Raw genomic sequence first — 12,428 nt, 5'->3', positions numbered from 1 at the left:
TGTGCTACCATACTTGGTCTGATCAAAATTTCTACAAGTTAATGACAAAAGAATTGTAAGGTAGCCACTGGATGAATGGACATGATATGTAAACTCTCAATCCTAACAGGGGTAAAAGTGAGTAAAACAACGAATTGAATAAGGCTGGAGAAGGGAGGGTGAGAGGGCACACCTGAAGGAGAAAACACAGAATTAGATGGCAGAAATATGTTCAAACATGCCAATCATAAATGAAAACAGACTAAGTTAATCTATTAAAAGACAAGGTTGGGTTAAAAAAATCTATACTTTTTACAAGAGAATCTTCTTGAAAATTAAAAAAAATTGTACAATTTCCTGCAATAATTATACAGTAACACCAATTATATCTAACCGGTCAGTATGACTAAGAACTAAAATGAATGAAATAGAATTAGCAGCAAAGCAATGCCTGGTGACCTTGACAAGAGTACTTTCAGTGGTGCAGTGAGAGCCAAAGTCATCCTGCACTGAGATGAGCAGTGAATGAGAAGGCAAGGAATGGAAAGGAAGAGGAGGCAGCTGAAGAAGCAAGTGAAGAGAATCATGCTTCAGTTAGGGGGAAATGTTACTTCACATTGGTTGATACTAAAGAAGCTAGAGGAAATGGTGAGGTAGAAATGGGGGAGACAAAGAAAAACAGTCCTGGGCAGGGGAGAAGGCTTAAGATGGTGATATCCAGTGCACCATGAGAATATTAGTAGCAGACAAGAAGAAAACATTTTCTATTTTATTTTATTTCTAATTTATTAATTTGGCATTACACAACAATACATGAATATTCAAAAACATCAAACATTACATTTAAAGCTAATGCATACCACCAAACTACTGTTAACAGTTTGGTTAGTATCTTCCAGACCTTCTCTCTGTATTTATATAGTACATGAATATGTACTCATAGAAGTATATTATACAGTATTTGTGTGTGAATGTGTGTGGCACATATTTGAACATCCATGGTATATGTATTACATGTGCTGCCCTTCAATTTGCCCCAAATCTTTTAAGAAACTTATTATATCCTGCACATTCATTTCTGTATATGTAGGACTCATCTGTTTTCACTGCTACTTAATATAATGTATACCACAATGCATCTTTTTGATGACTATTTTGGTTTTTCCAATTTTGTAACAAGCAAATGTACAAATGACATTATAAAACATAACTTGTGATCCCACATTTCTTTAGGGTATATATTAAAAAATTGGCATTGTTGGGTCACAGGTACACGAATTTTAAGTTTTAATGGATATTACCCAATTGCTTTTTAAAGTGGCAGTGCAAATCTGTGCACTCACCAACAATGGGAGGTTACTGTTTTCTGACACACTTGCCTGCTTGTGATATATATGGATATACATCTATATCTTCTTTTTTTACTACTTGCCAACTGGATCTGAGAGCTTCTGGGGTTTTGATATTTTCTTTATTTTGTAAGGTTCAGCATCTCTTCATCTCTATAACTTTTGCTTATGAAAGCATTTCCATAGTTTTGTGACCCAAAAGTAGCTGATGATCGACTTCTAATTTAGCTGGAGTTAGTTTCTGTAAGAGACCCAAACTTACTTTTTCTAAATGTTGTGCTCTTATTACTATTTGTTGACTAATTTTTTCCCTACTGATTTGAAATGTCACGTTTATCATTACTCTATATTTATGTCAGTTCTGTGAGATTCTTTTTGGTACCAGGCACCTGTGTGATTTTTAACTTGGTTCAATGAATGGTAGCTGATCTGATTAGTGCTGCTTATGATACAATAGGTCATTTATAATACTCAAACACTACTTAAGATTCAAATCAGTTCCATTAACTATAAACTTAAGAGCAAGAAAAGTGTGTACATTTCTCAGATTAGTTTCTCTCTTTTGGGGGGATACCTTATAGGCTCAAGGTAAAGGTGGGAACCTTTTTTGTGTTTCCCTATTTCTAAAAATGTTATTGATGTTAAAGCTTTCTGGGGTCAGGGAGATATCTCAGTAGAATAAGCACTTGCCTGGCAAGCACGGGGTCCTGAGTTCAATCCCCGGTACCGCAAAAAAAAAAAACCCAAAACAAAAAAAACCCTTTGGGGCCGGGGAGATAGCTCAGTAGAATAAGTGCTTCCCTGGCAAGCACAAGTCCTGAGTTCAATCCCTGGTACCTGGAAAAAAAAAAAGAAAAAATAAACTTTCTGGTGACAAAGTTGTGTCTGGGCAAGGGCAACGAGTTTCACGTGACATGGCAACATCACTGCTGATGTACATGAACCTTTCATGAAACAGATGCTACAAGGTCCACAAACTATTGGACATTTACTCTGAATAAAAAATATGGCACTTCAGTTTTTACTTTGACACTGAACTACGAGCTCCTGGAAAGCACAAATCATACACTAGTCACCTTTGTGTCCCCTAGGAGATAGAGTACAGGGTGCAGCATCTACACTTTAATAGAATTGCATTAGAACATTTTTTTTTTTTTTTGTATTTTAGGACAGGGTCTACAGGGTCTCACTATGTAGATCGGACTCACAGTGATCCACCTGTGTTCAGCCTCCCAAGAGCTGGGATTACAGGCGTGCGCCACCACACCCAGTCTCAATTGCCATCTCAGTATGCCCCAGAAGCAGGGCAGGCCTGAGATCAAACCCTGGGTGCAGAAATATTTCTTTTTTTTTAGTAACAACATTTCTATAAAATAAAAAATAAGCCTAAATTGTTTGAAAACTTCTCTTTTGGAGTTTTATAATTTTGAATAATCTGCCACTTGATCAAGTGATGTATTTATTATATGATGTCATAGAGTAGAAAAATGCCCACAGCCTTCCTCAGGTTTGATCTATCTATAGATGTACTGCTTGCCTGTGAAATGACACCAAGAAGTGTGATATGGAAAAACTCTGTATTGGGCAAGAGTATTTTATAGTTGCTACACGAAAACACTGTATGTAGGTGAAAGATTGAAATGGAAAAAAAGGTAACTTTTTTATGGGAAAGTTGAAGTGTGGCATTTACTTCCTAAAATTCAGTTCTTTTTCTAGGTCAGCACACCTTTTCCTTCCCTCTTTGAAAGGGGTAACTATGGCTTCTGTAGGCAGCAAACTTCATCAGTGCTGTGACATTAGGCAGCAGGGAAATTCCCCAATGCTTCCTTTTAGCATTTTCATCTCTGAACGTAGCATGCCATATCGATCAGGAAAAGGGTTACACAGTATTTGTATAGTACAAAAAGAATGCATGCATTTAAACAGATTTTGGTATAGACATTCTGTGCTCTAATATAGAAATATATGAGACAGGGATTCATTCTAGAATTTTAAAACTGTGTAAATAGGTACAAACATAAACCACAAAATAATGAACAAGTAGTATTGCTAGAAATTAGGTTATTAGGAAGCTTGAGGTATGAAGTGGGAGAAAAGGTTCAGTTTTGCATAAGCAGCAGATTGTATTCAGAAGAAAAAGCTGCTGGACTGACTTATGTCGATGCATGGAAAGCTGAAGCTGACGACAAACTACTCTGACAGTAACTTGCAATGGGGCCAGTACCTGTATTACCCTTTCCAGGGATTGAGGAATAGCTTTTAGGGAAAACCGTTAGACTCATGGCAATTGTAGTCACTATAGAAGAATTTTAATTTTAGGGTAAAATTTTTACAGGCATGACCAAAGCTCTTTGATTTCCTCCACCCTTGTTAAATTCTTGCAATTCAATTTCAGAGATACATGACTGTTAGACATAAAAGGCAACTTAAACTTTCAAGTACAGGAATTGGGGTCTTTGATTTTCCTTAAAGGTCAAAAAAGCAGGGCATCTGATGTTGAGAATGGAGTATTTATTGAAAAATGGTACAGAAAGACCCAAGAAAAACTTCTCAAGCTTCACAAAATTGCCTAACTTCGTTTTATTCTGGATTATTGTTGTCCAGCCTAAATTACTTCTTTCCAGTTTCATCCCTCCAATCTTACTTCCTGTCTGTCACTGCAATTGAGTACAATATCCCATTACTTTGGATAAATCATTGTTTTCTGAGGTGGAGCAGTCATTATGTCAGTTTTTGCATAATTCTATGGCTGTTTTAATGAGCCTTGTTTATGCTCTCCTTTATATTCCAGTGCTGTTTTCTTTGTACCTGAAACGTCCTTCTAATTGGCTCATTATAACCTCCAAAACACAGATGTCAACTTTTCCGATAGCTACCCCACAAAGCTATCCTTGACTATAGTACTTGGCTTGCTTATATCTTTACACTGCGTATCTCAAGAATTGGACTCTGCAACAGGATTCCTGGAGAACTGAGTCAAACCATAAAGTACCTATCACTGGTCTTCATTAATTTTTAATTATAAAGTGACTGAATGCTTAATCTTCCCAACTTCCCCAATAAAATACATTTTTATTTTTTGGGACATGGCAAGCTGTAAATATTACATATTTTGGAACTAGCTAAAATGAATTTTCTTTAGGGAAACCAAGGTTTAAAAATTGTACACATACTACAGTAACAAACTATTATTTTCTGGTTGGCTCAATTAAACCACCAGCAAGCTTATATAGCACCTCAGACTACAGGAATTATACTGAGAAACACTTAAGACTGTGCCTCCCAAAATTAATATTCTATTCAAAGTAAAAGATCCTAAAACTCCAAGATAAAATGGAAATTAAGATCCTGAAAGGACTAATCAATTGGGAGAATACTTGACACTTCCAAACATAAACATACTTGCTTTTTCCACCTTTTACGTCTGCTCCTGATTTTGGAGTATTGGGTGTGCTTCATAGGACTAGGTTTGGATGTAAATACTTTCCGCTGCATTGGGGCAAGGGGAAGAGAGTACAGGATGGCAGATAGGGGGTGTCTGAACTCTAGCACAAGGACAAGATAAGCAGAGAACAAGAACAATCAACTGCATTTTTGGAAAATTGCACCATGAGTTTCTTGTCATTAAACTGAAAAGTTTATTAGTTAAGGCTTTAATACATATTGCCAAATCATTTTTTTGAGAACACAGGAAAACCTGCCTTACTACATTAAGCCCTGCTATTTAAAAGACACATAACTATCTGTTAAAAATATTAATTTGCATTTCTTACATTATTAGAGATTGAACTCTCAGAAACCATTTTTACCTATTTTGTTTTTAAAATATGTAATAGTAATTATTGGTTGTTATTTTAAACCTTGATAAATATTAATGTCTTAGTATTATGGTTATGAAGTGTTTTTCTATTCCCAGAATCAAAACTTCTCTTATTTCCATAGAAATTATACACTCCACCCCTTTTTGGTGTGGAGAATTAAACACAGGGCCTTGTGCATGATAGGGTATATTCTACCACTGAGTCTTATAACCCCTTTTCTAATATTAGTTTTTCTTTGCCTGTATCAAGCATCCCCTTGGTAGGATTGGAAAAGTATATCTAGGAATCTGATATTACATCAATCCATCAATAAAGTTTTACATTGCATCTCACCTATCGTGGCTCTATGATTCTGAAACCACAACCTTAATGTTTGAGCCTATACTGTATATTTAGTTCTTTTAAATATTTCTAATGTTATTAAAATTTTGTTCACTGAACAATATATCCTGCAGCATAACTAGCATATAAAATATTTGGTAATCCAATGTACAATTCAATTTTATGCCTTTTGTTTTATGGTTAATCTGTTTTTATTTCAAAAAGATAAACATTTACCCTCTTTTACATGGAGAGGTAATTGCTATTTCTCACTAACTCCTGATTAGCTAGCTGGCAACAGATATAGCACAAGTTAATTCTACAGGCACCTTTCTGAATTCAAGTAAAAGTTTTGGTAGACAAGGATTTCCTACTTATATCATTAACACATATGAACACTGAGTATAAATATTGCTCACCATTCTTGCATTCTTTAAATTATTTTACTTTGAAAATTTAAGGACTATCACTGTCATCGACAAGTTTCTATTTAAGGAATATTTTGATCTGTGAAAATACAAATCTAGTTAAATTTTGAACACATGTAGAGCCAAATATTTCAACAAAACTGCAGTTTAATTTCAGAAAGTGTTAAAATATATTTATACATCAATTTCTGACATACACTTAATGTGTTAGTATACACAAAATGATGCTTCCTCTTGAAACTGTATTTATGAAATGTACATTTTAATTTAAATACTCAGTATACACTGCACTTAATCTGCATGTTGCATTTATTAAATACATTAAAATCTGCAATGTAACAAAACGTTTTCTGCATACGAAATTCAAAACACCATTTTAAATGAACAAAAGATGGCTCACTTCATTTTTGTTTTTGTACAACTAGTGTATTGTACACTAGCTCAGCTCCACCACACTACCTGTTCTTTCTTTTTATTTGACATTGTTCACAGACTAGTACATATTACAATAAGAGTGCTGGATAAAAACATGAGGTACGAAAGTGGTTCAAAGATTATAGGTCATGCAGATCATGCTAGACAGCAAAGAAAATTGTGACCAAGAAAAATACTAAATAAAAATACATAAAAGAATGTGCATTATATATATATATATATATTTAAAAAAAAAGACCAAAAACAAAACCCAAAACTCCATTACACAGCTTTGCTTCTTTGGTTACAAAGTAGGTTGAACAATTTCACAGCTTTTTATTCCCACCTGGAAAAAAAAAGTCATACGAAATGTTGAAAAGCAGAGGAATCGTGGCAATTTCTCTATTAGAAAGTAGAAACAAATGAACAAAGTTTTCTTCATCAAAATAGCCCGATTATTTATTATATCACAATAACTGGTGACTACCTGTACAGTTGCACTATGTTCTTCATACTTACACTATACAAAATTTACATTCAAGCTGGGTCTTTACTACTGAAAATAAATACCAAAGGTAAATTGCCATTAGTGTTAGAAATATGCCAGGATTCTTTTGTTCAATTATTGCCTAAACGTTTTATTTATTAAACGCAATCCTGTCTTTTATTTCCTTTACTGATACTTATAATTATCCAAAAAAATTAAAAAAAGTTCTGTGACATTGTTCATGTACATTATGAAAATAGCAGCCCTGTAATAAATAAAACACAAATAAATGAAAACTTATGTAGGCAAATGTTACTGATATTGAAAGAATAGTGGCTCTTTAAATGAACTGTTATTTATAATATGATGAAGAAGGCTCAAGGTAAATCCATGGGTAATAGGAAACATGGGAGAGCCACCAAAATGCTTACAGACCCCACTCATGTGCACCAGGTAAAATGCAGACTTCGCTTGCTTTAATAAACTCCATCTATTATTCTCCTTGTGTACTGATGACACAGAACTGGACGTCAACAGTGCTGCATGACATCTTAGAGGAAAAGCTCTTGTAGAATGATTGTCTAATACTGAAAAGGCCAAACACACAACCAAAGCATGGCTACTTGCTTTCGTATAAAGTGAAGGAAAAGAATACCAGTGGCACACAAGGATAGATTGCTTTTTCCTTAATGAGGCTTAGAAAGCTTTATGCAGAGGAGACATTCGGCTGCTGTGGAGGTTGCATTGGCTGCGAAGGCTGTGCTATCACTGCTTGCTGCTGAGAAGTGCTACCAGGATTGGCCTGTTGGGCTGGGAGTTGGGATAATTGATCATTGTTTGAAAGAGATTTTAACAGTGCATTTTCTCGTTCAAGTAAAGAGTTTCTTTCAACTAATTCTTTTATTTGTTCCTTTAGAACTTCCACTTCTTCTCTTACTGCATACATCAAATGGCTTTTCACCAGATCCTGTGAAAAACAAAATTAGGAATGTCAAAGTGAATGAAAGGGAAAGGTGGGCCTATGTGGTTCTAGCCCAGCTTTGAAACACAAGGTGTGATTATATTATATTTGTTTGCTTTTGCTTTTAGTGTTTCTGCTATAACCTGACTTATGGGAGATGGGTGGAAAAATCTAGTTTCCACCTATAAGCAGCAGCGAGCTTGGAATTTTCAAAGTTTAAAATGATTTCCCAAAAGTCTTTCTTTTTTAACTGATAATTTATAAATTTAGGATTAGCTCCAGACATAGTAGAGGATGCCTGGAATCCTAGCTACTTCAGAGTGGGGTGAGTGATATTGTAATACTCCAATAGAAAGCTGCCTGGTAATGAAACTACTTATAAATCAATTTTAGAGATAAAATGACCTGTAACTTCCAACTTTAAAGTCTGATTTATATTTTCTCACAGCTTGAGACTGAAAGTCCTTTTTATAGCTTACCTATACTTTAACCTTAAATCAATATTTTTTACAATATAAAAAATTATTTTTAAGGGAACAAAAAAATTGATAGCAGTAGCAGAAACCAGAACCAGAAACAAGTCTAATGATCAGATCCCACTGGGACAACACCTGTAATAACCAGAGGACGGAGATCATGCTCTGCTGAAAATATACTACTTTAATCATGTGTGACTCCTTCAACAGCCCTTTATCAATGGCAATGCATGAAATGTGAGACATTGAAATGGGATATGTATTTACTCGAATGATACTTCTGGACTAAAAATTCTCAATGTTCTAGGCATTTCTGACTAAAACAGCATCAAAAAATATAATCTGGCTAACTTTGTTTAAAGGCATTAGGCATCTGCTAGTGTGAATTCATAAAAAGTGCTTCATTCAAACAACAATCTATGAAATGAGAGGATTATAAACTTTTACTTACCATTGCTTGTTCTATTTTGTTGTCGATGGCTACACCACCTCCCCCAGATGCACTGGAAAAAATTAGAATATCTCATTAAGTTATTCTAAAAAATATTTAATCTGCCTTCCTACTCTTAAAAATAATGTAGGAAACATTTTGTGTTTCACTTAAAAACAAACACAATAATTTGAAATAGCTTATTAAGTCTATTATCACAATTTTAGTACTCAGAGCTCTAACTTTTAAAGTGAAGGTTTCAGTAAATGGATGACTTCTAACAACTACTGTAGGCTCAACATTTACCATTTGTCTGTAATAAGACATATGTATACTAATTTAAAAGCATCACTTTTATTCAGGTGTTTTTCTTTCTGAAAAGAATACATTTTGAATGAGCAGTAACCTCTCATTTTTAAACTTCATTAACCAACTACACATATGATTTGTCTTTCATGAAGAAATCCTAGTGATTTTTTCATTAAAACTTCGATGATGATTTTATACATTTCACATTTTAACATCTGGGTTATAGAAAATGGCTTATAAAAACAATTTAAAGGTTTTCTGGCAGTGCTCATTAACAAGGAATTCAATATTCTGGGGGATTGACATGCTTTGATTACAGATTACTTACTGACAAAAAATCAAGTAATAGAGTTTTTGGCTTAGACTAGTTCTTCCTGAAAATACAAAAGCAGTCAATTTACTAAATATGTCCTAGATTTAAGTATCACCTTAGCATTTGCGTGATATCAGAAAGTTGAATACATAATTGGTGGTTTATGTATTCTTCCATGTATTGAGTAGGAAGAGTAAGTAAACAAGACTCTTGGGCTTTTTTTTGAGAAAGGGTTTCACTGTATAGTTCAGGCTGGCTTTGGATTATGTAGCCCAGGCTGGTTAAAACTTGCAGCAATCCCCTGCTTTAGCCCCCCAAATGTGGGAATTATAGGCATGAACTACCATGCCTGGCTTTGTTGATGATTATATAAATTCTGAAAAACAGAACTATATTTTTTTAATTAGTCTTGCACAGGTAAACCTGGTACCTTGCTGTTTTAATAGAGGAAGATATTCAATGTTGCATAAGGCTTAGAAATATCCTGGTCAGACAATCCATTGGGGCCCCCTTTTTTCCCTTTCTGAGAGAAGCTTTCTTTCCCTCAACAGATATATTCTATCCTACTCTTTAAAAAAGAAAGAAAAGAAAAAGAAAAAGAAAAATCCTGGTCAATGCAGCAGTGCCTTTTAGATTATAATCCAAGTAAGCATGCCCACAGGACTAATTCTGCTATGTATGACAATAACCACATCAAATCACCAACTTAACTTCCCTAGATCTTAGTCCCCCGCTCTGTAAAATGAGCTGGTTATACTGATTCTTCAGTGGGCTTTTTACTTCTAAATTTTTCTGAACATTAATCACCTAAATATAGCATATTATTGAGTTTTTCTTGTTCATATTTCTAAGATGAAAAGGGGTTCTGTATACCTAAAAATGGGGAAGGACATACAAATGATTAACAAATACTTTATACTGTAGGCCTTAATGCTTGGAGAGTGCTTGCTTTGGCAACACATTTACTAAAATTACAACAATACAGAAAGGAATGCTTGTGAACAGCTAGGTATAAAGTAGTAAGACTACATTAACTATAAAAAACATAAGCCTTTAGTGGAAAGTTTGGCACCAGAATCTATGTACATACATATTTACCACAAATATCAACTGTTTTTTGGAAAAAAAATGATATACAATTAGAATAGCATTCGATTGAGAATCCTACGTCATACTTTATTTTTATTTCTACCACAAAAAAATCAGCTTAGTTACTTTATGACTTAAATGCAATCTATTCTTTCAATATATCTGGACTAAAAATATAGTATTAATTATTTTATATATTAACAAGTAACTGGGGAAAAATCTAAAAAAAACCTAACATGATTTCTTCTTTTGTAGTTTGATAACTAAAACCAGCAAGTTTCTAATTCCTTCTTATATTTGAGGATTAGAAGGCTATTCTTTGAATGTTGATTTGAATAGATGTATCCCTTAAAAGATACTAATATTTCAAACCTGTTGAGCACTGTACTCTCACAAAACTACACTGGTCATACATATAATTACTGTCATTACAGTAACCCTTGACTATTTTGAAGGCTCTTATTCAACAATTCAATAATCTAATAGTGGTCAAAAATTATAGTAGCATGCACTTGAAGTCTGGTAAAACAAACTCTTAGGCTCCACCTCAGTTTCTGATTCAGTAGGTATGAAATGGGCCTCAGGAATACATATTTTTAACAAGTTCCCTGATGCTGCTGCCTGACCATTATCTGAGAGTCACTGGCTTACACAGATGAAAGCCAAAGGAGAACGCCCCCTGCAAAAAAAAAAAAACAAAAAAAAACAAAACCCTCTAATTCTATTTCTAAACACTTTTTAGCTTGTTACACAAAATTATTCATGACTTTGACCTCTGCGTTATATTATCTTTTTGTTATACTCTATCCTACTGTATTATTGTTTTACGTAAGTATTTGCAATCTGTGGAACATACTCCCTTCTGCAGGTTTCCTTGACTTTGCAGGAACTGCTCCCTCTGCTGGAGAGGATCACGGCTCCAAGTCTTGAGGGTCACCCCACACCCCAGCCTGTTCTTTCTTCTGCTATGCCTTTTGATTTCCTAAGGTACAGTCAAATTAGTCCATCCCTCCTGTGCTTCATCAATGTTCATAGTTTTATTTCTTAATAGCACAGGAACATAGAATTTGCAATAGCAAGTTCTGGCTCCTCTGTGAATACAGTGTTACTTCAGTTGCAAGTGGAATTGTGGAATGAATTGTGTAACCAGAACCATAAAGAAGTAGTTCATGATGCACCTCTGTATTGGGAAATTATTTTAACATCTGAAGTTCTCAGTTATTTCCCCTAAAATTTAGGATTATACATCCTAACATAAAATTACTGTGATTAAATAAGTCTCTATAATATTTACCATTGTTTCTGGCACACTGAACACTCAATACATGGTGATTATTTTTATAATGCTAACACTGTTGAGTCTACAAGACTGAAGCTCTTGAGGAATAATATTTGCTTAACTTTTTGTAAAGAAGTGAACAGTGTCTGGTACTTAAGAGCTAAAAAGCATATTATTTAAATGTGATACTAGTAATTCAATTTGAAACAATTAATGGTTAAAACTAGGAAACCATTACATTTTTAAAAATTCAGATTAATCAGCAGTTTTCAAAGTATAATTTCTGGATCACAAGCAACAGTGTTACTTGGAACTTGATAGAGACAGAAATATCTGGACACTTTCTAGATCCATGAACATTTTAATAAACTTTCCAGATGATTTGGACAGAAACTAAGGTAGGATAATCACTATTTTACATAGTTAGGTTTACCATATCTGATATCCTTAAGCAAGTAAGAGTATTTTTTATTTCAAGATCCCAGAAAGTGCATTCAAAAATACTATTTCAATGAGGGTAGTCAGGTGTTTTCTATGGTGTTTAAAGAAATGCAGTGATTTGGCTCTTTTTCAAAATAAGGTCAGTGAAGCAGAATGAATGCTTTCAATTTTCCTTCCTTCACCTAATGTTACCTTTTCTTTCTTTCTTTTCTTTTCTTTTCTTTTCTTTTCTTTTCTTTTCTTTTCTTTTCTTTTTTTTTTTTTCAGAACTGGGGATTGAATTCAGGCCCTTGCACTTGCCAGGGAAGCACTTATTCCACTGAGCCATCTC

The 12,428-nt window shown here is 34.2% G+C and overlaps 1 protein-coding gene across 3 annotated transcripts in view; it reads right to left on the bottom strand.

Annotated features, from left to right (window-relative positions):
- Positions 1–6,027: 6,027 nt before the first annotated feature.
- Tsc22d2 (TSC22 domain family member 2) overlaps positions 6,028–12,428 on the bottom strand; it is a 45,969-nt gene continuing 39,568 nt past the window's right edge. For 2 of the 3 annotated variants that reach the window (XM_004643918.3, XM_012517528.2), the window contains 2 exons: positions 8,688–8,739; positions 6,028–7,766 (listed from right to left, as the gene is read on the bottom strand). In XM_004643918.3, the coding sequence (XP_004643975.1) occupies positions 7,506–7,766; positions 8,688–8,739 (313 nt within the window). In that variant the 3' untranslated portion in view covers positions 6,028–7,505. The remainder of the gene's footprint in view (positions 7,767–8,687; positions 8,740–12,428) is intronic. The other variant, XM_023704068.1, reaches the window with a different exon arrangement.

The sequence above is a fragment of the Octodon degus genome, unplaced genomic scaffold (assembly GCF_000260255.1).
Source record: "Octodon degus isolate 3935 unplaced genomic scaffold, OctDeg1.0 scaffold00186, whole genome shotgun sequence".
In the NCBI taxonomy this organism is placed as follows: Eukaryota; Metazoa; Chordata; class Mammalia; order Rodentia; family Octodontidae; genus Octodon; species Octodon degus.
This window is presented reverse-complemented; position numbering and strand designations above follow the sequence as displayed.